This window comes from Drosophila guanche, unplaced genomic scaffold (genome assembly GCF_900245975.1).
Source record: "Drosophila guanche unplaced genomic scaffold, DGUA_6, whole genome shotgun sequence".
Lineage (NCBI taxonomy): Eukaryota > Metazoa > Arthropoda > Insecta > Diptera > Drosophilidae > Drosophila > Drosophila guanche.
In genome coordinates, this window is record NW_022995743.1 from 14300469 (window position 1) to 14328086 (window position 27618).

General features: G+C 44.6%; 2 protein-coding genes across 3 annotated transcripts in view; one reads left to right on the forward strand and one right to left on the reverse strand.

Moving 5' to 3' along the window:
- Positions 1–774: 774 nt before the first annotated feature.
- Positions 775–27618, reverse strand: part of LOC117592438 (exostosin-1) — a 61083-nt gene continuing 34239 nt past the window's right edge. Inside the window, exons 3-10 of the mRNA XM_034286191.1 lie at positions 24675–24749; positions 24449–24575; positions 22977–23096; positions 5160–5263; positions 4950–5100; positions 4557–4880; positions 4179–4495; positions 775–4091 (exon numbers count right to left, since the gene is read on the reverse strand). Coding sequence (XP_034142082.1) covers positions 3983–4091; positions 4179–4495; positions 4557–4880; positions 4950–5100; positions 5160–5263; positions 22977–23096; positions 24449–24575; positions 24675–24749 — 1327 coding nt within the window. The 3' untranslated portion in view covers positions 775–3982. The remainder of the gene's footprint in view (positions 4092–4178; positions 4496–4556; positions 4881–4949; positions 5101–5159; positions 5264–22976; positions 23097–24448; positions 24576–24674; positions 24750–27618) is intronic.
- LOC117592440 (lamin-C) lies at positions 12123–16395 on the forward strand. Of its 2 annotated transcripts, none has more exons than XM_034286195.1 (4): positions 12123–12704; positions 14700–15294; positions 15363–16171; positions 16240–16360. In XM_034286195.1, exons 1-4 carry the CDS (start codon positions 12304–12306, stop codon positions 16358–16360), a joined length of 1926 nt encoding a protein of 641 aa, XP_034142086.1. In that variant the 5' UTR covers positions 12123–12303. The 2 variants fall into 2 exon arrangements, with proteins under 2 accessions (XP_034142086.1, XP_034142085.1); XM_034286194.1 differs by having other exon boundaries at positions 12124–12704; positions 15363–16088; positions 16240–16395.

Here is a 27618-nt window from a genome sequence, read left to right on the forward strand (position 1 = left end):
TTAGCTGCATAATTTAGAGGGAGAAATACAGACGAGGTTGTTGAGTTTCAGTTAAATTTTTATTCAAAAATCACATTTGTTGTTTGCCATAAATACGTAGGTAGATATATATATATATATGTATATATATATGTATGTATGTGTGTATTTTATATATTTCCGCTGCGATGCTTTGCCAATACTATATGTTAATATGCGGATAGGATTTTCCTTTTCGTTATGTACATTAATTCATGTGAGTGTCTGGGTGTGTTTCTGTGTGGCTGTGGTTGTGGCTGTGTGGCTTTGAAGCTTTAACAATCTTCACTAGGCAATAGGTTTAAGCACATTTATTATATGTATTTACTTGCATTTATCTGTCATGTTTTCATTTTAGCTGCAGAGCTCAACATTGTTTTGTTTTTATTTCCTGTACAAATAGATGACCAGATTCCATGGCCGGGGAGATCTCAAATGTGAATTTACAGAAACAAAAACAAAATTCAATTAATTTACACTCGATATTCGCCAGCAGCGCATCGAAACTGATTGAATTTCAATAATGGCATTGAGTATGTTCGACAATGGACTGCAATGGGAATGGGAATGGGAATGCTGGGTATTTTCTATCATTCTTAAGCTCAGATATGTGTTCATTGAGACCTTGCCTGCACAGATATGGGATATAAGATTTGGGATATAATTAGGTATATTTATGTATACTCTTAACAAAGGGAATTTAGTTTACAAATATCATTGCCTATTTCCATTGCCCTTAATTTTCTTACTTTATTGTCAGTCATGTCAAGCCCGGGGTCTTGCAATGGGAGAAATCCTCCAGAAATCGATTCAATCTTCAACGTTAACTGAAAGCGGGCAGAAAAACCCATTCGATTGAATTTCAGTGGACAATTGTTTTTGAATAAATAATTTGTCATTTCTTTTCCAATTTCATAAATCGATTGCCCGCAACGACCGACTGCTCCAAGTGCACCCATTCAAATGGCCATTAACGTTGCGAGCTCCCCACTCTGCTACACACTCTCTGCCTTCTCTTTATTCCCATGTCGCTTGCGAAATCTGCGTAAATCTGCATATTAAGCACCGTAGAAAACCCCAGGCGAACTTTTTTCATACGAGAGTTATTGAAAAACACATGGGGGATTGCCTTTTCGTGCAGTTAAATGCGGCAAAATAATTCATTATGCACAATTATCTTCGTAACGTAGAGAAAAAACCTTTATGGGGAAAACCAGCAACGGGATGAGGGCTGAGGGTAGGTTGATTGGTGGAGGGATTGCATAGGGCCAGGATATACATATTTATGTACATATTCTATGCTATGGGAGGCCATGCATACATAGTCCAATCAATCGTATCACAACATTCATATTCATATTCATTCATATTCATTCATATTTGTATTCCCATTCCATTGGGTTTAAGTTGAATGCTTTTATGCAATAAGTTTGATTACCGTTCAGTAGGCATTAATTACTTTAATTTACGTTAATTGTATTGTTATTGTTGAACGGCCCTTCAAATGGTTTCTTCTTGTTGGCCTTTTTCTCGGTTTTCTGTTTGTTTCTTTTGTTTCTTTGTGTGGGCGGGGCGGGTCGAGGAGCCTTTTTGAATATTTTTGGTCGTGTTTGTTTTGTCTCGGTTTTATTTTGCTGTATGTCTCAAAAGTTTCCATTTGATTTAGTATTATCATTTAAGTTTGTATAAAAAGTGCATTTGTCTGTTGTTCTGTGTGTCTGTTTGCTTGTTTCTTGTGTCAAATACAAAAATCACAAATACAAATACAAATACAAATACAATTATACATACATATGCTCGAGTTATAATACAAATATGTGTGTGTGTGTGTGTGTGTGTTACAGGCAGATACAAAAAATAAAACACACTGTACAAAAATCTCTGGTTTTTCTTCCCTCAGTTCCACATTTTTCAGATACATTTGTGCATAACACATTTATGTGTCTGATTGTGTGTGTTTGTGTGTGTGTGTTTTATGGATGCACTTATGCATGTGTGTGGTGTATCTGTGTGGTGCACATCCTTCGCCTTGGGCCACTCACGCACATTCAGATTGGAATGCATCTGGCATATATTCGTTTATGTGGCATTTCTGAGTATTATTGTTATTCGTAGTCAACGGCAAAAATGTTTGATTTATGTGAATGCGGATGGGAATTGCATTTGTCGTTCGTCCGTCTCTCCGTCAGCCGCTCTATCTGTTTCTGACATGCACTCACACACGCACACGCACACATTCACATGCATCCATAGATATAGTGACATATATGTATGTACATATTACCGATAAGCATATTTGACTGTTAAATGCAAAACAATTTTGCCGTTTGGCAGTCAAGAGTTGTTCGAGTTTTGGGCAACATTCCGGTATGTTTTGGCATTTTATATACGATTTCATTTCAACTTAGTGCGAAGAACCAGCTCAAAAATAGAATCTAGAATCTATTACTAAATAGAATCTAGTGACCAGAAAAACGATAGTTTATACTGCCTGAAACTGGTTCATTCGCAATGGATTTATTTGGAAATATTTGCCGATTTCCCTTGTCCAATACTATTATATTCAGCACCACCAAATTGTGGTGTTCCTCTAATGGCCAACCCAACTCGCTTTGATATGTTGAAGCACTCCCCTCCGATTATTGCCCTGCGCACATCAAAAATGGAAATAGAATATTGACTTAAAATAATTAAATAAAAAATGTGCAAATTGTTCTTATGCATTTCGTGTATATTTTGTGGTAAAAAGTATGTGTATATATTGTAGAAAGAGTTATACTTTTGATATAGTATAGATTGGGCTTAAAGTAACAAAATCTCTCTCGTATCATTTCATCTTTTCTGATCTCTATCTCAACTCATCTGATATGCGTTTGGTTAAAAAAAAATGATTGCATCTTGATACATAGCTAAATGGCCACGAATTATAAACTAAAAGCTGAGTTGTCCAAATAAGAATTGCACATAACAAAGTGGAAATGAAAAAGCTATTAAAAATACTTACTTAAACTTAATATTGCTAATCTATGCTAGGAGAAGGATACTCCTCCTCCTGCCGCTCTGGCTTTTGTGCACACTTGGCTGAATGGCTGCTCGAAGAGCTCATCATACTTATTTGACATTGAATTTACATTGGACTCGGACACTATGCATTAAGGAATTGGATGGAGCCTCGAGTTTGGAACTGAAACTGAGCGGCGTTACACACACATTTACATGGATAATCACTAGATAGCTAGCTATAGCTATGGCTATACGTACATACAGAGTGTGGCAACAACGTGGCGACATACTACATATTGTACGAATACAATACAAACATTTACATACAAATAGAAAACTCAACGCGCACACGGTACAAAAAAGTCGGCTACTTACGCAACTATACATACAGATATATATATATAGAAATACAGTTATAGAGTTATACACATAATACACATATAGAAAAAGTTCATGTCTAGCAGCTTTTGGCTAATTTGAAATTAGCGAAAAAAGATGGCAAAATCGACTGCGGCTGCGACTGCGACTGCAACAGCTGCTGCTCCTGTTCCTCTTCCTGTTTTCTCTGGCAGTTTCACAACTACATGGCTAATCGTATCGTATGTAGAGTCCTATAATATATACACACACTGCTGTTACATATACATACATAACTGTATAACTGCAGCGTCGAATGCTTTTACGTTGATGTACACAAAAAGCATACATTTACATACATACTACATACATCCTGCTGCTGCGGATCCTAACTAACTTCACGTCTCGTATCGATCTCTCGTTTCGCTACTAATAATAATTAACATAGTTTTTTGCATACAGCATTAATTTCTTCTAAATGGCTATGAGTGTGTGTGTGTGTGTGTGTGTGTTACTCTGTTTGTGTATGTGTGTGTGTGTGTGTGTGGTGTTTATGTATTCAGTACTATTAACGCTTGTAGCTATTGCCAGTATTCACATAACGCTAGCTGCCAACCAACTCAATCTGGCGATATTTTTTGCGCAAATTTGAAACTGGATCACGATACAGCATGGGATCCATACGCAAATTGGAACGTATCAGCGGCATGTAGCTATAAAAAACCAAAAGAAAAATAACCAGAAATCATAATAAACATTAGCATATGTGGCATTGTGTCTATGATTATTGGGACACTCACCCAAACACTGCTGCAAAGGTATTCAGGCAGCTCTGGCGCTGTATAAAATGATCGGGATCATTCCAGGGTGAGCGGCCCGTCTCGCGATCCTTGTAGCCCTTGCGCTGCGTCACTTTAATCGGCGGTTTTCTGGTCACGTGCGAGACCAGCAGGTTCATTAGGATATCCTCGCAGTTGGAAGACTGCTGTACAGTCTTTAGTAGCAGCAACGACAGCCAGTTGGTGTACAAGTAGTTGTAATAGCGGTGGTAGAAGGCCGCCCCCGTCAGCACAATCGAGTAGTAGTTCGTCCACTTGGACGTGTAACCCCAAGCGTTCTGCAATCAATGGATTATTGATGAGACAATGGCGAGACACACGAACTAGCCCGCAACTAACCTTGGAGTCATCCCAGAAGTGTGCTCTCGCCGGATAGCCCACAATGCGCTCCGGGAAATCCCGCCACACGGTGTACGCAAAGTCCAGTTCATCCGTATTGAGTATGGCATCCTCGTCCAGCGACAGCACAGCGTCTGTTTGTATCTCGTCGTAGGGCACGAATCGTTGCGATATGCTCGGTCGTTCCTCAGTCGTTTGGGCCGTTGGCCCAGCTCCACTCCGCGTGTTTCCCCCCAGGGCAACCACATGCAGGGGTATGTGATAGGTGGGAGGCCAGCGCTTCTTCAATGGCAATGGGCGATCAGCCGCCCACAGCACAAGAATCTAAGCAGCAAAATAACGAGATGTTTAAAGATCTTTGTGGGTCTGAGGGCTTGTACTAGAAATACTTACACGATCCACAAATTGGCTCTTCGTTATGGTCTTCACCAGCTTGTAGAGTGCCGCATTTGGGCCCATGGCGGCTCCTATTTGCACATATATGACGGCCGTGTAGTTGTGCCGCGGCTCCGCGCCCATCGAATTGAGCATGAAAGGCATAAATCTGTGGATTATCGAAGGGAGTTAAGCCTGCGAATGGAAGGGAATAATGCATTTGCTTACCTTGAACTGTCGGCGAAAGTGGGCAGCGTGAGCAGGGCGCCGGGTGAGCTGTTCCACACCAGACTGCTGCGCACCGGATAGTCCGGCAAGCGTTCGCGAATGATCTGCAAGAGAATGTGAGAGTGGATGAGCTAATGGCTGTTTAATGGCTTATCGATATGCCAAAGTGATGATTGCCAATTGATTGCCTAATGAGCAGTGGCAAAGGCAGCTGCAGCAGCCACAGCCAGAGTGGAGTGCACTCCATGCGGGCGGGGCAAATTGCGTTTTGAAGAGCCACCGACTGCCAATCCCAAATTACTCAATTCCTTCTCTGTTTGTCTATGCCTAAGTCTGTCGGCTGGTCGGTCTGTCTTGTGGTCCGCACTTGAGTGCGATAATTCAATGGGTCTGTGAGCTGTTGCCTAATTTTACGCTTGGCACAGATAATGGTCTGCTCGCCCTTCTTCTCCCTCAGCTACATGTATATGGCGGAGGCGTTACCACAGCTTCCGCTGCGCAACGGAAGGAACACGGCAACCTCGGCGAGGCGGAAGCTCGTTCGCCACTCATCATCAAGTGCTCGACCAAAGGGGAAGAAGTTCTGTGCAGGGGCTCGGCTCCAATCTCTCACCAGGCATCCATCGCGTGTCATTAATGGCGCGTTAATTTGTCGCTCAATGCGCGGCTACGCCTTAAAGTATGCCAAGCCAAATTAGTTATGCACAGGAGCCGCAAGTAGCACGTCGAAGACGAAGTCAAAGTCCCTCCACGTCTATATTGGTTTTGGCGCTCGCTCTGGCTTCCTTGTGGCTGGGCTTGAATGGAATTATAATTGTAAAGCCCGACCCGAAGCTGAGCCAACACCGGGAGGTCTTTAGCTGCAACAGCACCGCGGAAACCACACAGGCTTCTGGCGAGCACTCTCGAGCAAATTCAACTGAAGATTCAACGAGATTTAACTGCTTCTTAAACTTCTAAAGCTTTAACAACCGCATGAGAAACTGGCCCTTCTTTACAATTTATGGGTCTAAGGGCCATTAGTTTATTTGTTTCTGCTGTGCTCCATCGTCTATCTCCTTCGCCCTCGCTGTTTTCTTTTTTTTTTTTTTTTTTTTTCGATTTTTTCCTTCTAGTTTGCATTCATCAGCTGCCACATAACTCAGCCCCTCCGCCGTGCCCCGACTCGTTAGACGCATTCCACTACCCACAACCCACATTCCACATTGCACCTTCCGTTGCCTTCCGTTGCAGCTGCAGCAACCAAATTCAACTGGAATGTCGGGTCGGGGCTGACGATCCCTCGAATGGCTCCTTGTCTGGCTGGGCGCGTGTCTCGAGTGCCTGCTTTACATTTTGTAATTATAATTCCCTTCTTTGGCGCATCGCTGTTTTATCTGCACACAGGCGCGGGTATAATGAATTGTAAATGTGTAAAGAAGGAGACCAGTCAATGGAGTAAACATTTCTCTACATACATAGCTTCACTTGAGTCCCTTTTCTTAGAGCGAATCAATGTCATTCGCTGCTTGCAAGGGTATCTAAAACTTCGGCTTCTCCTTCTTCTTTCTGCAGTTCACCCACTTCTCCGCTCCTCTCTCTCTCTCTCTCTCTCTCTCTTTCTCTCTTCCTCTGTGTGTATTTCTGCATAGAAATCGCACAACTAGCGCGAGCAGCGTCGCGCGTGTTTATTTACCGTTTCCTTTAGCGCTAAGTACGTGTGCGGGAATGTCTCCCTGTCCCCCCTGTCGCCCACCCGCCTGTCATGTATGCATCTGTGTTTGCAAGCCTGCGACATAATTAAGTAAATCTCTTGCTGTTGACGCTGCAGCATAATTGAGAGCGCAGCCGGGAAGGATATGGCCGCCTGCCTATGATTCAATTATGCGCATTGCCTATGTGTGCATATTTATGTAGATGTGTGTAGGCCGGACACCCCTCCCTTTCTCACCTGTCTGTCTGTTTTGGCCACATTTTAATTGGACAACAAAGTGGATGTAATACACTTAAAGTCGGTCAAAGCGTAAGAAGAATATCTGAGTTGCCTGGCAAATATTCAACCGATTTGCTTCGCTGCAAATGTCATGAGCACTTCTTTGCCACTGCTTTCGCCCCAAACCCAATTTGGATGCCAGCCAGCAGACTTATCGCAGCTGCAGAACAGAACAGAACACCAACAGCAACACCAACAAAAACTGAACGAGTTTTTGGCACTACTTAACGAGAGCCAAGCAGAGATGGGTCTGTGTGTAGAGAGAGCGTGCCACCCACAGGAAATCAGGCAAAACTTCATATCCGTTTCGCATCAGCGATGTGGTGAGAACTGTTTGTAGTTGAGTGACGATTAAGTTGCAGGTACAACAACAGCAGCTAACACCCACGCATACATATATATTATTGTAGCTGCAGGGCCCCCGGGTATCCAATGGAGCGGATAATGTAAGCACATAAAACAGGTGGATGCATCCAAACATCCACACACCACTTCCTCCATCCCGCACTTCGATTGAGAGCTTTGGACCTGGGAAATGCCTTAAGATTTTCACAGAATTGAAACTGTTGTTCGACCCAAGAAATTAAATATCCCCACCTCGAGCCACTGCAATGAGTTCTTTTGAGAAGACATGAACATATGTACATATACACGCATACTTATTCATGCTCGTGTTACACAAACTTGCTGGAAATTAATTGCATGCGAAAGCAGAGAACTTCTTTTGCCAAGTTTCTCTCAGATGTCTTGCACACGTCTGGCTGCCACTCGTTTATGCGCAGACAATTTTCGTGATCCGGGTTTTGGCACTTGCTTCGCTGCAATTTTAATTAAATCGCTCTGAAAATCAGTCTTCTACAAAAAGCAATCGAATGGGGCAAAAGGGAAATTTGGTAAAGGTACGCTGCAGATTGTTTGTTTGATTTTTTCCGTGAAATTACTTCGAGGTAGATGAATTCCTTAGGCAAATTACTATCTGAGGATCTTGCTAGCAGATATTTCCAATGGTTTTCTCGCAAACGGAGATGCCCAAATGAAGACGAGAGCATCTGCTATTTTTCTTAGCATACTTTTCGGGTAGAGCCACTTCCACACTTTCATGTGAGGAGGGGTGCTGCAACAGCAGCTGCATACATAAAATACTCCCTCTTAGCCAGGCCAAAAGCTACACTCAGTGGCACCCAAAACACTTCAATGCAGGCGCAGGACTTGGGGGCGGGATGAGGGTTCTGTAGAACACAAACATGAAATTAACTTATGCAAGTAGCGAAGGAGAGACGGCAGAGAATGTCAGTGAGGGAGAGAACGAATGCTAAAATGATATGCAAATGCTTTCCACTAACTTTTCGCCATCCAACTTTATTTGCTTAAAAATTAAGAAACGTCAAACTAGTCGCCCAAGAATCTGCAGCAGGACATGGAAATGCAATGAAATTTAACAATAAATGCCAGAAAGAAAGGCGTGGTAGATCGTCCGATTATATAATTATCCGAAAGGAATACATTTGGTAAGATTTTAGTATGCTGACACAAGATTTGGATACAGAATATTCAGAATGAAGCCCAATCTGTGACAAGCAAATTAATGAAGATTTCAATATTTATTCGAATTTTTTCTTGAACAAATTATATTTAATTCTTAGTGTTTTTGATGCTTCATCCCCTCCATATGTGTGAGCATGTTTATAATTATGAAAGACTACCAGAAAAACTATACACACGACCACGTGCCGTATGCGCAATAAGTGTTAAACATCATCCATCAATTCCATTAAGAAACTGCCACAAAAAAGCGGAGGCAATACAAACCAATATTAATTCCATAGAACGTAGAAAAGCATCAACAAAAAGTGAATATTATTGTTTCGCGCTTTTCAGGAAACGGCAACAAATTTTGCTAACCGAGAGCCAAACTCAGTTGGCATTCAATTTGGGTTTAATTGTTCGTGTTTCTGTTGTCGTACATTTTGTTCCCATTTTTATTTCAGACGATTTGAAATTGTTGCGCAAATGTTAATTAAGTGGCAGTTGGGCCGAAAGCGAGATTTGAATAATGAAGCACAGAATAAATTCAAATATATATTCAAGTTAAGTGAATTATTTTGCAAATACATATATTACAATTCAACCGAATGATGTCTGTTGATTTTTGACACATTTCACCTTGCACAAGGTTCTCGCTTCTCCTTTAATATTTTGTTGCTTGCTAGACCTCAGCTTAATATTCTTGATCGTTGCCTATTTCGTTCATTCATCTTATAGCGTCATTTGCCATGACTTCACGAAACTTTAAGCTGACGATGATGTCATTATTGTTGGCAAACTTCGTTTGTCGCTGTCATCGCTCCCCGAACAACCAAAATAATGAACGGCAGCAGCAGAAACATCAACAAGCGTACGGGGAGTTAAAGTTGTGAAGCGGCTTTTGACAAATTCGTTAAACAACCGAAAATAAAATCCAACAAAATGACAAAAATATACAAAGGAATACGTACAGCAGAGTCAAACAAGTTTAGACTACAGAGCGAGACAGCGAGCGCTCGCTGTGCAAATAGAAAGAGGAAAAGGGACAGGAGATAGACTTGAATTTATTTTTCAGTTTGTGAAAATATTTTGCATATATTTGCGAGTAGTTTTTCTCTGTATATTTCGAACATTGATAGGTGCAGGGGCAAGACACCGCCTGCAGATAATATGTATGTTACAGAACAAGAATAAATACTGAATAAATATTTATGCTAAAAGTTGACACAAATCAACAACCAAACAGGACCCCAGGGGGTCTTCCTGTTTATTTATTTGTCGTTATTTCTTTTAATTCTATCAAAAATCATACCCTATGAAACAGCTCTTCTAATTGCGACTGATACGCGTTTGAGCGAGTTATTTAAGCTGAGTCTTAAACAATATCTACACCAACAAAGTTTTCAATGCAAAAGTTGCCGAAAAATAAGTAATAAATTTTGATGATGATGTAAAGGGCATCCCATTCGAACCAATTGTTGGGTTTTAAAGCCCCAACTGGGGCACTGGGGAACACAGGAAGCTTTAAAAAACAGAAGAAGGTATTTTCTTATTACGAAATTCAATTAGAGCAGGCAAACAACTTTCCACATGAGACTTTCTGATGGAAAGTTCCGTTACTCCCAAGCTCATTTCTCACAGGGCTCTGGAATAATTCTTATCAATTTGTAATCGTTATCCGCCCCCGCGTGTAATTCGTCAAGCGACAAATTGACGTGACACAAGAGAAATACTTAGCAATGGAATGGAATGGAGACATCCGAATGCCAAGACGCGGAAAGCGAAACCAAAAGCGAGTCGCAAAGATTACTTGGAGAGGAAAAACAAAGACAGAAAAACAATTTAACATCGGTTTAGGTTGTGCATTTTGGGCACACGATTGGGCACGTTAATTAAATCTAATTAGCTCTCTAAAGAGCTGCGGAAGCTGAAGTTGCTTAAGCTGAAAAGATGGAGTGTCCAAAGCATTACAGAAATACTCAAATTTATTTATATGCAAATGAGGAAAATGGACAAACAAACGGCATGACTAAATATAATTTGGTGACGTCACCGAGAAGGGGCTACTTTTTGGAGGTCAGTGTATGTTCAACATACTCGTACTCTCGTACTCTTACTCTGGGTTTCTGCTTTGGTTCTGTTGTAGCCATTCCGTTTTAGTTTCGATGACGTCACAGGCGTGCACATTGCATGACAAGTTCACATATTTTCAGCTCTCTCTTCGTTTGGTTATGGCAAAAGCGTGAGAGAATCCAAAAGCTCCCATGACTATCTCTCTCTCTCTCTCTCTCTCTCTCTCTCTTTTGGCATATGAAGGTAATCTCGTGGGTAAAATAAAATTGTTGTTTTGCCGGCTATTTACTTTTGCAACTAAAAGCTAGAAAACGCCAAATAAAATGAGAGATAGAGGCAGAAAAATGTGAAGCCAAAAGCTAACTCTGTCCATCCCGCTCTGACTCTGGTTATTTATTATTATGACTGTTGGCATTCCTGCCACTCCGTCGCTCGCCCTCTCTCTCGCTCTCTACCCATAGAAGCAGTCGATGTCAATAAATATTCCAGCTATGACAAGTTGACATTACACTGAGGCAACCGACCCCGCCCGCCTGCGCCTGCTGTTTTGTGTACGAATCATGGGTGGGCGCCAGTCCCTAGTGGAATTTCATAATTTGGGACACGTTGGTCCCGATTTGGGCCATAATTGACCTGCGGCTATTCAATACAATGGACGCAGCCACATCGATAGTTTGCGAGGCAAATTAAGTGGCACTGATGATGTGGGACTCTGCATTGTGGTCTATTCCCCAGCAACAAGGGCTATTAATTAGTGCAAATAATGTAACGAAAATGCAGGGGGAACAGAGCAGAAAGACCACATGTTGATACTATGTACATAAATTGGTTAGTCAAAATCTGAGAGAGCTCCAAAAATAAACCATTATCACATTGCAGAGTGTCTTCCCCATTGGCATCTCTATTGATTTAATGTCACGCAGGAAAATTGCGTCGTTCATTAACCTTGAATGGGCAAAGCCATTGAAGAATGCAATGTAGTGGAGTGCAGTGCAAAAACCTATTGTTCCCCCATCCCCCAAGGGATAGAAGGGGTGCCGACGGCAATATGTAATTGTGTTTGGTCTGGTTGGTTTCATATGTGGTTGCGTGCTGCTTTTGGTTTCTATTTGCGGCTCCAGCAAACACAAACAGCTGTACATCAAAGACAGAAATGCGAATAGAAAGGCGAGACATAGGAGGCGAAGAAAGCTAAACAATAATAACAACAAAGCCAAAAGGTGAGAGCAATCGACTACCAGACACAGAGAGAGAGAGAGAGAGAGAGAGAGAGAGAGAGAGAGCGAGCACACATTCATGTTTTTTCTATGCGGTTTCAACAGCGACGACTAATTCCGTCGATGATGGCCGAGAGACATCGACATCGGCACTCGTTCGGCGCCGCTCGGGGCCCAGTCGGCACAGTCAAAATTCAGCAGTCCAAGCAAACGGACGTACAAGCCAAGAAAAAAGCAAAAGCAAGAAGAATAAACACTAAGCAGAAAGTGGAATAACAGAGTGGAGATTGCACAAGATTAGCGCCACTTTACGTACTTAATAACGTTCCTCGCCGCAAACACCCAGTAAGCCTTCAAAATGTCCGCTCGCCGCGTCACCCTCAACACACGCGTCTCGCGCGCCTCCACCTCCACGCCGGTGGGTGGAGCATCCACCTCCTCGCGTTTGGGGGCCACCAGCCCCACTTCGCCCACGCGCACCACTCGCATCCAGGAGAAGGAGGAGCTGCAGCATCTGAACGATCGCCTGGCCTGTTACATCGATCGCATGCGCAATCTGGAGAATGAGAACAGTCGCCTCACACAGGAGCTGCATCTCTCCCAGGACACCGTCAACAGGGAGACCTCCAACCTGAAGGCCGTCTACGAGAAGGAGCTGGCCGCCGCCCGCAAGCTGCTCGACGAAACGGCCAAGGAGAAGGCCAAACTAGAGATCGATATCAAGCGTTTGTGGGAGGAGAACGACGACTTGAAGCCCAGGTAATAGCCGCTGAGGTGGGGCATTGAGTGGGCAGGAAGGGGGCCTCACTGCGTATTATCAGCCAGTGATGTCATGGCTTGTGTACTGTGCGACAGCGAGAGAGGCGTATAGCCAGAGCGAGGCCGATGATGTCATGCCAAAGCACATTTCAAAAGCGCCGCACCGCACATGGCAGCTCAACGTCTCACTCCGACTCTCTCTCTCTCTCTCGCGCGCTCTCTCACAGTTTCTTTATCGCTGGCTGCCTTCTGCCTTCACTTTGTTTATGGTGTGCTCTAGAACTCTCTACACATTTTATGCAAATCAAATGGGTCGATGGATTGCACTATGGGGTACCTGTTGGTCTTATCCCATCAGGGCTATTGTGTGTATAGTTTCAATTAACATGTATTCAGTCGAAGTACCTCTAGAAAATATCTCTAACTGTTCGATACACCCCCTTTCCGCACAGCGTCTTAAAGCTCAATGGAAGGTTACAAGACCGAATGTCTTTCGATTATGATGTCATAGGCTCGCACGCAGTTTCCCAAAATATTCATGTAATACCGGTTCGGGGCCCCTGGTGTTTTGGTGTGATGTCAACAAATGTAGATTTTCCATTTTCGAGGTTTCCGTTTCGCGTCGTTTGCGTTTTGCGTTATCGGGCAATATTTATTTTTGGTATTTAGTGGCCGTGCAATGTGTGCGGGTCCAAAGCCCTTTTAATACGTATTAGCCACCAGATTGTTGTCTGTGTTTGCCAGCTGATAATGAAGTTCGGTGCCAGAGGGAAGGTAAAATGTTCATATGTGGAGATAAATATTGGTCAAAGCTGGAATTTGTGGGCCTTTGGGTTTTGAGGTGTGTCACAAAAATGTTGCAAAATGGAAATAACAGAAATTGGATATTGCGCAGAAAATATGATTAGATATGATAAGGTTATTCCAAAGATAGCAGAGCTAAACTAGTCCTAGATTCTCAAATGTTACCGAAAATTCCACCAAAAATATATTTGTTGCACGTATTTAAAAAATTCCTCTAGCCAGCGGTAGAAATTGTGCGAAAGAGTGGAAAGGAAATGGAACTTAAACATGCACAGAAAAACTACAATAATCCAACGAAATACCAAACAGAAAAAAAGAACCAATGAAACAGCGAAAAAGTAGAGCACAAGCAACACAACCTTGAATCTATTTTGTTGCCATGTTTACGAGCAGTATTCCCTCCCCAATTTTACACCATTATTTTTCCTTGATTAGCTGCGGAAATTGTTTATACCTGCGCGGAGAGGCGGGTTCTATCTGTACATAGAACCAAAACAAAAACCGCGTCAAATCAAATGGGAAACTGAAGGCTGGCGGGGTCTGCCTTAAAAGGTATTGCATTCATTTATAAAGTATCTTTTGTAATAATTAAATGCATGCATTTAATTTTAATTCAAATAGGTGGAAATGTCAATTACTGCGTCCCATATCAAGTCGAACAAAACGTGCCGACCACGTTTTCGGAACATTTTCTGGGGATTATGTGTGGAATTTTTCGTGAATATTTTCGTGGGGCAATAAATAAGTTTTGTTTTTAGCTAAATATTGTTTCAAATAAAAGAACGTGCTATAAATCAATGGCAGAGATAGAGCGGGAGGGTGGAATAGGGGGGAGCTTAAAGAGGTGGTCAGAAATAGCCAAGGGGCTGGGGACTTTATGCTAATGGCATGTGACGCTTGTCAGCTCTCAAGGCAAGCAAATAGCGACGAAATATAAAAAATGGAAGATGGAGATCGTTGAACGGGTTTCCAAGCTAATTTCGAATTTGGATACATCTAATAAATAATGCATATATTTAGGGAGGGAGCTACAGAGAGAGAGAGAGAGAGAGCAAGCAGTAGCATTGAGTGAGCTTTTTGTAAGAGGGGGAATGGGAATGTGAGTCAATTAAGTGACGTCATACATCGATCACATGTAGATAAATGAACACATGAATAATGTTTAATCGTTTTTCTTTTCCCCCCACACAGACTCGAGAAGAAGACGAAGGAGGCCAATGTGGCGGAGAACAATGCCCGCCTGTATGAAACTCGGTACAACGAAGTGAATGGCAAATACAACCAGGCCCTGGCCGATCGCAAGAAGTTCGAGGATCAGTTGAAGGAGGTCACCCTCGAGAATGAGCGCCTGCGTCGCCAGTTGGACGATCTGCGCAAGCAGCTGGAGGCCGAGACCCTCGCCAGGGTCGACCTGGAGAACCAGAACCAGAGCCTGCGCGAGGAGCTGGCCTTCAAGGATCAGGTGCACTCGCAGGAGCTGACCGAGACCCGGTCACGTCGCCAGATCGAGATCAGCGAGATCGACGGCCGTCTGTCGCGCCAGTACGAGGCGAAGCTGCAGCAATCCCTCCAGGAGCTGCGCGACCAGTACGAGAGCCAGATGCGCGTCAATCGCGAGGAGATCGAACAGCTGTACGACAACGAGATCCAGAATCTGAAGGCCGCCGTCTCCAGGGCTGCCCAGGGATCGGCCCATGCCACCGAGGAGGTCCGTCTCATGCGCACCAAGATCGACGGCCTCAATGGCAAGCTGCAGGACCTGGAGACCACCAATGCTGGCCTGAATGTAAGTTCTGCAGAAATGTTTACTTAATTTGTTCGATTTCTAATTCGGAAATGTCTCTCTTTCTGTAGGCTCGCATCAGGGAGCTGGAGAACCTGCTGGACACGGAAAGGCAGCGCCACAACCAGTACATTGCCTCGCTGGAGGCCGAGCTGCAGCGCATGCGCGACGAGATGGCCCACCAGCTGCAGGAGTACCAGGATCTGATGGACATCAAGGTGTCCCTGGACCTCGAGATTGCCGCCTACGACAAGTTGCTGTGCGGCGAGGAGCGCCGCCTCAACATCGAGTCCCCCGGCCGTCCCGGCACCGACTCGGGCATCTCCAGCAGCAATGGCACCCATCTGAGTGCCAGCGGTGGCTCGCGATCGGGACGCGTCACGCCCAGTGGCCGTCGCTCGGCCACGCCTGGAATCTCCGGCTCGACTGCCGTCAAGCGGCGCCGCACGGTGATCGACGAGAGCGAGGACCGCACACTGTCCGAGTACTCGGTGAATGCCGCCGCCAAGGGTGACCTGGAGATCATTGAGGCCGATGTCGAGGGACGGTTCATCAAGCTGCACAACAAGGGCACCGAGGAGATCAATCTCACTGGCTGGCAGCTGACCCGCATCGCCGGAGACGAGGAGCTGGCCTTCAAGTTCTCGCGCGGCTCGAAGGTGCTGGGTGGGGCCAGTGTAACAATTTGGTCTGTGGATGCCGGCACCGCCCACGATCCCCCAAACAATTTGGTGATGAAGAAGAAGTGGCCGGTGGCCACCTCGATGCGCTCCGTCCTGGCCAACGCCGACAAAGAGGTGAGAGTCTTGTCGATATACAACACGTGCGCCACTTGCGACATCTGCCGCCCCTGCAGACATCTCGAGTTTGTGCTCGACCAGTACGCAATACCCACTACCCTCAGCCCTGTGGAATCCGTTGGCTAATTTCATTTCCTTTTGCTTTCAGGATGTTGCCAGCTACGACCGTGTCCGTGCTAACGTTTCCAGCCACGTCTCCCGGCACCGCAGCAGTGGGACGCCGAGCACAGGGTTTACCCTCGGTTCCGGAGCTGGCTCCACTGGCGTAAGAAGTCTCTTCTCCCTGCTCTTCTAAACCAAAAGATGGAACTCGAATCGGATTGGAACTGTCTGCAGCTCCAACTCAAACCCCCACACTCACCGCAGAGACTCAGAGACTCACAACAAATAAAAGAGAGGAGACGCATCCACACCACATTGCCAGCACATTCATCCACACAGAGATCTGGCAAAGGAATAGAAAACTGCTTGACATGCATATCACAACAAATGTACAACAGAAATTAACTTTTTGGGCCCCCACTGCGTGCCTTTTTGACGGGGGACTTTTTGACTCTACCCCACTGTGGACATAATCCAAGTTTGTCGTCCACTCTATATGTTTCCTATGCTTAAGTAATGAACATAATCCCTGACTCTATCTATATCTTATGTTTACGCTTAAGTAATGATTTTGCATTTTGGTAAAAGTTAAAACACACACACACAAATATATAATATAAATGTTGAAAGAAAAGCAAAACCAACCAAACAGAACGAGAAAATCAATTAACGAGTAGGCCAACGAAACTATCTTCTGACGAGGCAGCAGCAGCCTAATCGGCTTAGACCAAAATGGGAGGATTTGGTAGTCCAACAAACTTCTTGAGCTGCTGTCGCGGCATATTCTGCTATCTCACCAAGGCACAGGCGCGGGCACAGGACCCGAGCTGGCCATAATGGACAGGTAAGTGCTGGAAATTAGCTGCACCAAGGCCGCACGAGAAGCCAGTCATCGCCAGCTGCCGGACGGAGCTGTTGTGGAAGTGGAAGTGCAAGTGGAAAGTGGCCCAAACAGAATGTCAGCTATAAAAGTTTAGCAACTTTACAACTCGAACGTAAATTGGGTCGGATCCCAGGAAAGAGTCCAACAAAATGCAATTGCAGGCAGCACCATAGAACGGAAAAATGGTTGCCACAAAATGTTAAGTTTCCTCTGTAGAGATATGAGAAAAATATCTATAAATAATTATCTAATCTCTTGTTTGAACCCTTGTTTCTCTGAGTGAGATTCAGACTAAAATCGGTGCATTTTTTTACCCATTTCGCACCACTGTGTGTGACTTTGGTGCTGCCTTGAAACTTAAACTGAAGGTATTAGCATCAGCTTCAGCAGCAACAACAAGAAGTTTAAATTGGTTTATCTATTGCTCAGAAATTTCTTGCAGTGCATGAGCACCACTGAGACAACTTAGCGGCGCTTGAGTGAGTGCACGATTGAATGCGATGACTAGGAACAGCCCAAAGAGCAACGGAGAGGATGAGGCCGGCCGTGGATGGAAGTAAGAGACAGCTCCGACTGCAAAGTAGTTTCACCAAGGAGAAAGTTTTCTTCCCTTCTTGGCGCACGTTTGCATGCGCATAATAGGATTAGGCAAAGTAATAAGTTGTTTTTCCTTCCATGCCCACCTTCCATTGTAGCTCCTTCGCCGCGCTCTGCAGGTGCAGTGTCCGTGGGAGGCGCGAGTGGGTGTGGCTGTGTTTGTGCCCAGGATCTGTGTGCGTCCCGGCATGCAAATCTCGGCAAGACAGAACTGAGGGAAAAAATAGCCACCAGCAGCCCGACAAGAGCACACACAAGAGCACAGCGACAGTGGAGTTTTTTTTTTCTACCGACAGCTGCCTGAAAGTATGCCACACATTTTGTTGCAAGCAGAAAGCCACAAGCCCTAGCAAAACGCAGTGCCATAAACAAAGTACCATAAACACAGAGACACACACACACACACACAACACACAGACTATGCATGTACAACTGTGGTCGAGATTATGGTATGTGTAATGAGACTATTTGCATCATTCTCTGATGAAGTTCGATATTTTGACGCATTTTTAAACAACAAATAATGAACTGAAAAAAATGCATATACAAGTTGAGTTATTCTGTGTACATTTATTTAATTACTGGCAGTAACTATTATTGTGAGCGCCAATGTACTCGTACGAATGCAAAGCCATGCGTGTATGTGAGCAGACTATTCCCGAGCAGAGTGTCCTGAGCTTTTGGCTTATTGTGGTTTATTTTGTTCTGCTGAGAATGTTTGTGGCCATTTGCGAACTTTCTCTGCGGCTCCCTTGTGCAACTTAAGTGCATACCCCACACACGCTTATCGGTCACATTCAGCAGCACTCCCCTCGCACCCACACACCCCCATATCCTATCAAGCTTTCACATATATACACACACATACGAGTATGTATATATGTGTGTATACTTTTGGGCTTAGGCCAAGATTTGAGGCCCCAAGTTAGTTCGGTAAGTGGACTTTGAGTGACCTTTTTGTGGCGGGGATTTTGTGTGGCCGGAAGGGGCCGGCACCAGCCGCTGGCCTACCCCGATTGGGTATTGAAAGTTCAACACACAATAAAAATATGCAAATCCTGGGGATCAGCCGCATACAATTTCCATCTATCCATGCACACACACACACACACACACACACACACACATACACATGCTTGGTTCCAGGCTCTTTCGTTTTTGATGAAGGGCCGCAAAAAGTTTTGCTGCGGTTTTTGCTTCAGACTCAATTCGTGATTTATTAATTAAAGTAATTGCAGGAGCTGCCAAGTATCGAAAATGAGTGAAAATAAACTATTCAGAGCCGATGCTCTGTTGAATTTCAATGGAATATTAAATGTTTTCAGCTGAAGGGTTTTAAATTACACAAAAATTGGGCAATATTCCCATGAAATAGGCCACAACTGAAGAAGGAAGACTCCAGCATTCATTATTAATATAAATAAATAAAAGTCCTCAAACGAAAAGTGTCAACCAAAAATAAAATAAAAAACTATCGGACAACGACTGGCATTATGGATCATTGGTCATTGCGATGCTGTGCATTAAGTTCTCCACCCGCGAGCAAACAGCCAAGCAACATAATTAGCAGGAAGCTGCTGACTTATTTAGAGCCGCAAATTTCCAAATTATCCCTCTCATTCTGCAGTTTTAAAAGTGTGTTTTCCCCTAGGACACAGTCCGGAACCAGCGCCACTTCGTACCCCCCAGAGACAGCGACCAAGAGGGGGTTGGGGAGCTGGCTGGCATTGTTGAGCGGGTCTAACAAACCAAATAACTGCTTAATTTGTTTTTCCGTCTAACCCGCTGCCATCTAATAACCTCGCTCCCGGTCTGTCGCTCTCTTTGTCCGCCGCTTACGCCTCCCTCCTGCTGCGTTACACTCCACACCTTTGCTGTTTGCTTTCAGAGAGAGAGAGAGAGAGAGAGAGAAAACAAAGGCAGAGCAAAATGCTTTTATGCTGCCGCTCCTTTTGTTGTGTGTGTTTCTCAGTTTGTTGACTTTAATGGACCGTCTGGGGATGCAGAGGGTAAAAAGAGACACAAAAAAACTGACACCGTCTGGTCGGTGGGTTCGCATTCCTCCAGACACAAAGAGAGAGAGAGAGGCGGCAGAAATTATTTGCGTACTCTTCATACACTTCCAGAGCGTATTTCGTGATTTCTATAAACGGTGAGCCTCTATTAATTTCTCGAGAAAAACAAAGGCCTAAAAAGCCGCACTGTCACAATCCAATCCAAAGCATCAGCCAAGAGCCTTTTAAGCGCTGGATCTGCTAGTGTATCTACGGCTGCGACCTGCGAGAGTGACAATTCCTTTCTTGTTTGTGTTAATGTGGTTGTAGTTTTGTGTGTGCGTGTGTGCGAGTGTGCGTGTGTGTCTGCCAAGAGGCTTAAAAGCGTTCCGGGCTTGTTTATGCCTAAATCAATTTGCTGCATGAACGGGTCTTAAGTGTGGCCCAAAATGGAAAAGGATTCCACAAAGTCCCTTCCCTGCTGCTCCAGCTCCAGCTCCAGGTCCTTCTTCCCATTTTCATATTCATATGTACGTGTCCCAGAAGATACGATTATTAGCCACCCCCTCCGGGTCTCCCGCTGCCCAGCAACTGCGACGTGAGTGGCGTAAACAAGAAGAGGCGAGGGACTGTAGAGGGATGGGGAGAGCTGGGCAACGAACGGGAAGGGAAGCCTCCTTTTGGGAAAATGTCAAAATTAATAAAAACAAATTAGAAAGGCATTTTGTGTTCCTTGCACTTGCATGCCGAGGCCTGGAATTCATGCTCCCCAGAAATATGTATGGTGGCATCCACAAGTATTTCGAAAAGGGATGCACACACACACACACACACACACATAGAGTAGCAGCAGGAGCTTGGCTGCATGCTTGGCCATCTGCATATGCGGAATGTGGGTCAAAGGAGCCCAGAAGCAAAGCGCTTACCGTCCATTACGTGATGCACATGCCACACCTTGGCAGGTTGCCCTGCCTCTGTCCCTCCCGCCTTCTGGGTCCGTTTGTCTGTCTGTTCTGGCTGTGTCTGTGTCTGTGTCTGTGCGTGTCGATGCCCACAAATCATTATTTTAATCGCGAATCATAAATCAAATGCAAGCCAAGAGCAAATTCTATTACAACAAAGGGCTCTGTTGCACACAGAGCGGTGCGCGTGTGGCGGTCGAGAAAGTGCAGGTGGAAATACCAAAATGGAACACTGATTTGAAATCTATTCATAAAGAAATTACCCCCAATGGAGCGTATGTACTAATGCAAATCGAATCAAAACAAATCTTTTGTGGGCAAATAAATACAGAACAAGGAATCATGGCCAGCAGCCAGTCGATACTTTTTCAATCGAATTTTAGTCGAACTTAAACAGTAAAGAGCGACTCAACTCTGACTAAAAGAAGCGAAGAGCTTTAAGGAGGGACAGGAGCCAAATTTCTCGAATCACTTCGATAATAAAAATCTCCAGCATAATGCCTAGAGAGAGCTTTGTTCGTCCATTTCAACTGCTTCACTTCACTTCATGTTGTTGGCTAAGTAACATAAATCTTGGCCTGGCGTCTCCCATTTTGAGCTTCAACTGGATCCAAAATCAATTAAGTGCGGCCCAAGCCAGCTGCTGGCCCAATAATAATAAATTGAGAGTTGGCCCTGAAAGGGCTGTGGGCGTGGCAGGGAGTGCGTGCATGTCCTTTGTTGGCCATGTCTTGGTTTCTTGGTTAATTGCCTCATGACCAGGGAAAATATTTGTGTTTAATCTGGCAACATGCAAACACTGTTGGCCTCTTCCTCGCTCTCTCTTCCTTTCTCTCTCTCTCTCTCTCTGGGCAGTTTAATGTAACTGCAAATTGATGCAGTGCCTGGCATGGATTTCAAGCTGCACTCTATTCCTGCCGTATCCTCTGCACTGCCTGCACTGTGGCTGCGGTTTTTGCTCAGGCCGCGGAATGACAGACACGAGGACATTTTCGTGTTGTCGCTCTGACTCTACAGCCTTCTCGCCATCACACAATGCATTCGTGTGTGTGTGCGTGTGTGCGTGTGGCAGCGTCAAACGATTTGCCACAAACGCGAAATTCGAGATGAGTCCTGGGACTCATAGCTCCGGTTTCCATTGGACTTTCTCTGCTCCTCTGACTACTCTTCCTTCCTCTCTCACACACGTGCACGCTTGTGTCTTGCTCTGTCTGTCGCCTTGCTCTGTTCCCATCTCTGTCTGTGTGTGTCAATTTGAGTGTTGAAAAGTGGTCTCCAGGGATGGCGGTTTGGTTCCTATCTCCTTCAACTTTGGTCTTTAACCCACTCGTTTTAACCAGCGCCTGCCCGCAACCACACTCCTCTCCCTCCGCCTGCCGCTCGTTTTCCATTGAGAAACACGAGAATTTCTTCTGGCATTTCGGGGAAAGATAAACTTTGTTGCCTCTCCGCTGTTGCTGTTTTCGTGGTCCGAGAGCAGCCAAGCAGGAGCAGACCAGGATGAGAATAAACTTCAATGATGATAAATCTATTGGATATTTGATTTTATAACTAATTACTGCAAGTAGCACACAGTGGTTAAAGAGCTCATCAATCGGAAAACATACGAATATTCATATTTATTCTATGAAATTGTATTCATTCAATCCAATTTGATAACTATGACAATAAATTGTGCAATTTCTGCAACGGTTTTGAACCTTTTTAGGGCATCTGCTAGCCGAATGGGAGGTCATGGACTTAAGCTGCTTGTTTATTGATGGCAAGTCAAATAAGTTTGCTTACCCTACCATCGATAGAAGCTGCTAAGAGGCCGAAACAGTCTCTGCAAAGAGCACTTAGCATGACACACAAATAGAAGGCAGTCAACCCATCATTAGGAGCAGCGATTTGTAGCATTATTTCCACTATCCACTGGGCGATTCCCCATGACACTTGTATGCATGTATTCGATTCCAGGAACAAGTATGCTCCAGCATGGCACTGCTGAACTGAACAAGAACTGCTTGTCGAGCAAGTAAACGAAAAGTTCGGTTCGCTTAATTACAGCACGCACTGTGTTCAAAGTTGTTGGATACTTCTGCCCCTAACAGGCAGTCGGTGGCAAGAGTTTTCCCAAGAAGCACACACACATGCGACTAAGTGGGACGAGAAACATTCTCGTTACTTGTTTCTTGTCGATTGAGACCCTGAAACCCCAAAGAAGCCGCAACAACTTGCGAAGTACCACAGACCCGCAGACACGGATGGAGAGAGAGGGAGACCGTGCCACAGGAGCCCTATCAACCGCATATATGTGGGTGGCACTTTCGATGTGTATGCAAATAAGAGGGGGAACAAGACTCACCTCGAAGGTTGTGAAGACGATTTTCTCGATGGAACCAAAGTAGCGTTCCCACAGGACTTGGGTTTGCTGGCGCAGGGCAAAGATCCTTTCCGCTGAGATGGAGCGCACGATATCGGGTACCTGTAATATAGAGATAAAGAGAGAGAGAGTGAGTGTGAGTACGGTGTGCGTATGCGTAATGTCATCTTAATTGAGGCATTCATTTGCAATGCACAGACTTAATTGGCCAATGGACCTAGCCGAGGAGCAAGCAGGGCACCTGCATCGCACCAGGGTGCCCATCCATCATAATTATGGCCAAGGCAGACCACAGGCAGACCACAGGCAGCCCTGCCACATGCAACAGCAAACTTAAAACGTTTAAAGAGCATCAGGTAGAGTGCCTGCTCTGGTTTCCAGCTCAAGTTAACTTAATTAATTGCATTTCCGGCCAGTAAACTATAAAGGCAAACATGCCAATGCATGGGGACGAGGCAGGCAAAGGAGACAGGAAGCAAAAGAACGAGAGAATGAAGTGTAAGAGGACAATGTGGCAAGACATTGTCGCAAATAAAGTGCCACGGGAGCAGACGCAGCCCCGCGAAGAAGGCTTCAAACAAATGGAGCAGTGCAAACAGACAGACAGGAGCAGGAGCGGCATTAACGAGTCCTTTGAGCGAGATGAACGGACAAGATCTTTCTTCCTTTGCACAAAACTGTCCACAATGCCCAAGCGGATACTTTACTCTACGCGCTGAGTGGGCCTTGAGGTGAGGTCTCGGCTGGCTCTCTGGCGGATAGGACCAGCATCTTGCAAGTGCCACATAAGGTACACATCGATAGCATTGAGGATCTTAATTGGGTTACATTGGAGGGTTTTAATTGGTTTCTTAAAGTACTTTCAGGTTGCATTTAATTTGCCCAATTTGCCAGCGTTTGTTGCTGTTTGGAGCCAGCGAAGACCTTCTGCACTCTTTTTGTTGCTGTTGCCAGTGATTTGCATCGATTGACTGCTCCTTTCGGTGTCCCTGGACATGGTAACAGGTGCACAAATCGTAACAAAATCCTTGCTGCAGAATATACATCAATGCCAAATGGCTGGACACTTCCAAGTGCCCCTCCGTGCCACACACCATAACAGATACGACTTTGTGTGTGCACATGTGCATGGGGGTGATGCAAGTACCCTTGTAAAAGAAACCAAATAAACAACGTACAGTTTTCCACTTTTTTAGACAGAGCCACCAAATGAAATCGCTTTGGCCAAATGACTCCAATAACTGGCACAACGACTGACACCCTGGAGGAGGTGAGTAGGTGAGGAGGTGAGGAGGCCGAAGGGGTGGTTAAGATGTACATTCAATATTTTATATACGATATAGAGGCCGTACATTTATGCACTGGGCGAAACTTTAGAGTCCACAGAGGCTTTTAGCAACATTTGCAGGGGCAACGAACCCAATTTTCACTCAGTGTACACCGTTTTCGCTTACCTGCAGCAGGAGCCGCTCGTCGGCCCAAATGGCGGCCTGTTTCCAATCGATTTTCGATTCAAAAGGCAACACCCAGGCATTGGACAATAGCACGGGAATGCATCCCGCCTGCAGGGCTTCGAGAAATCTGCAAAAAACAACAGCAACAACAGCAATGTAGCACACGAAAAATGCAATTGTGAAAAATGTAAAATGAAAATTTGTTTTCTTCTTTTTTTTGGCTTACCGAAACGAACCCAAGCGACGGCCGCGCGGCACCAAGCAGAATGTGGAATTTTGCAGTAGAGTCTCGTAGTCGTATCTGCAATGAAAGAGAGCAAGAGAGAGGGGCGCATGAGAGCAAGTGAGTGAGTGAGCGGCAGGACAATGTAAATTAGTTGGAGCCATGGCCCTGCATAATGGTTCTTTCCACAGCAGCAATTAATCAAGGAATGGCATACCCCACAGGGTGAGAGAGGGAATGCCGTGGTGTGCGGGTTCTACATTCTTCCCGCAGAGAACTTATCGGAATTACAATATGTTAATGGCAGGCAAAGCCGATGAAAGGTTGTAAAACTTTCCTAAGGCTGCCCCAAGGTTATGCGATGTGCCAGCACAGCAGGGAAGAAGAGGCTGCGTTTCTGAGTTTATTCTCATTATATTACCCGTTTATGTAAATGTATACCTAAAGATGTAAGGAACAGCTATTTGTGGCTTATCTGTGCAAACCTTCGCACACATTTTTTCTATTGATACTTTTACTTTTATGACAGCTACAAAAATCTGATTATATTTAAGTTTCTCAGTTCCGAATTGTTATTTTCTCTATGGCTGCACCGTCTCAGGAGTCAACCTTCCTATATATCAGCTTATATACCACATACATAAGTGTCTACATATTTATATGAAATTTTTCTGTTATTGTACATTATGCAACTTTTCGGGAGATGTTATCATGGAGATTAAGTATCCTTCCCTTTTCTTACCCTCTGAATCCCATTGATTTATTCAACTCTTTTCTGTGTTCTTTGATATTTTGACGAAATTCCAGTAATTCCATCTTAATGTCCAACGGGGCGTATGCTTAACATGTGCTCATGTTACTCATACGTCATGATACGCCATTTGGTATGGGGCTTAAAAGAGTTTTGGGTGGGACTCTTGTGTGGTGATTTTAATCTTTAATTCCAGAAATCAAAGCGCCCCCCTAATTCATCACAAGCAGTCATATTACACATTCGCCACGTACGCCAAACATTTATACAGGTATGTGTGTGTGTGTGTGCAGAGCTTTGTTCTCTGTTGAAAGTGGGAGGGACTGAACGGTAGGGAGAGGACTATTGTTTGGAGTTGCTGGCCAGCGGCATTGGTTTACAAGTTAAGTTGCGCGTAAAATTACATGTAGTTAGGCATGTTCTGACCCCCCCAGTAGCTGCACCCTTACCACGTCTAACCAGCTCTCCAGGCCTCGCCTCTCCACCCTCTCCTCTCCGCAAAATGGTCTGCAATTTGAGCTCTGGTCATTCGCGTTTTAAAAGCAAAATCAGCACAAAATTTATTAGAGAACTGCAGGCGCAGCTCTTTCCGCATTGACAACGTACAGGGAGAGAGGGAGAGAAAGCTAGATAGAGTTAGAGAGAGAGAGAGAGAGCTAGAGAGAGAGTGAGAGGGAGAGCAGTAGTCGACTTTTTGTATGAATAATCTTGAGCAAACAACATAAATTGCATGTTGGCTGCTTTCTGACATTTTCTGGAAAAAAAAACGTTGAAAAATTACACTGCCAAATGCATAGGCAGGCCAAAAAGTCAGAAGTTGTAGAAAAAGTGGAGTAGAAAATTGGCTTAAGAGATGCTCTGCAAAGAAAATTGCCAAGAAAATGAAGCTGATCAATTAAGATTTATGTGTGTATAAATAAATGGTTATCACAAATTAGAAAGAGTGTCTGAGAGTCGCAGGAAGTTGTTTCGGCTGTAGGAGGAATCCCAATCAAATCTTAGCCCATTAAAACTTTTGATTTTCCATTCACATTTCACTCAACATTTGCCCTGCATTCTGGCAAACATATCTTTAGGCCTTGGGGCTTTTTTCTTTCGGGATAAAGGGTCATTTGAGTGGACTTGCTTGCTCCGCTTCCAAGTAGAAAGATGGAATAAATACAGCACCCATTTGCACAGAAGTAGCCATAGTTCTGACCCCATTCATTGGGGCAATTTGCAGTAGCAGCAAAGCACACCTTTTCATACATTATTATGTACATCTGTACATATTTACACATGTAATGCTGCTGCATTTGGAGTTGGTGTTTTCCGCAGGTCACTGCACTCTCTCTCCTGCTCCCACTTAGTTAGTTTTGTTGCTCGCTTAGTTAGCTACTTGTTTAAGCAATTAAGAGCCGCCAACATGCAATGCGGTTGTTGTTGTCTTTGCTTAGTCAGCAGCTCTCCCTCGCTCCACTTGATGCTTGTCCCGTCTCCCCGCTGAACTGCAATTAAATGATTTTAGCTTTCAGCCAACTTAAGCGAACAGTTGTGTTCTGTTTGGGCTGGCCAACATCATGCGAGCAAAACTTTTGCTATTTACACGCGTTCGTTTGTCAAAAGTTCTGCCTCTGATCCTGACTCAGCCACAGGCGGACTGGCATGTGGTACAGCTGCCTGCTGGCTGCTGGCACTTGGTCACAGTCACAGGAGTCACAGTGTCCAAACACTTCATTAGGCATTCCGGAGAAGGGAGGATGTAGGAGATGTGACGTTGATCTCTTAATTAGGCAGCGCTGCCTCTTACTCTTTTGCACTGCTGACAAAGAGAGGCGCAACTCTCTTGCTTTGATTATGCGCTGGAGCCTCTCGATCTTAATTTACCTAGCCATAGGTAACAGTTTAAGCACAACTTCTACCCACTTTAAACGGACACATGGCAACAAGTTACAAGTTTGCATCATTGATAAAGGATGACAACAGATTCCACTTTGATCCAGCAATTACTTAGGCAGCCTGCAATGATGGCAGTTTGATGGCCTGTCGCTCTATGTACATATATCAAAAGAACGAGGAGGAAAGTAACTTCAATTCCTTTCAATTGCTTAAGGTTAAGCCTAGGTACATAGACAATTAAGCTAAGGGACTTGCTTCTCGCTGCGTGAACATAATTTAAGTGGTTTCCAGCTGTCAAAGGTTCTCTGTGCGGCCTTT

Excerpts from the sequence above, each read along its gene's own strand:
- LOC117592440 (XM_034286195.1), top strand. The coding sequence starts at position 12,304 with ATGTCCGCTCGCCGCGTCACCCTCAACACACGCGTCTCGCGCGCCTCC. Across the intron at positions 12,705-14,699 it reads AACGACGACTTGAAGCCCAG|ACTCGAGAAGAAGACGAAGG; the intron begins GTAATAGCCGCT and ends CCCCCCACACAG. Across the intron at positions 15,295-15,362 it reads CCACCAATGCTGGCCTGAAT|GCTCGCATCAGGGAGCTGGA; the intron begins GTAAGTTCTGCA and ends CTCTTTCTGTAG.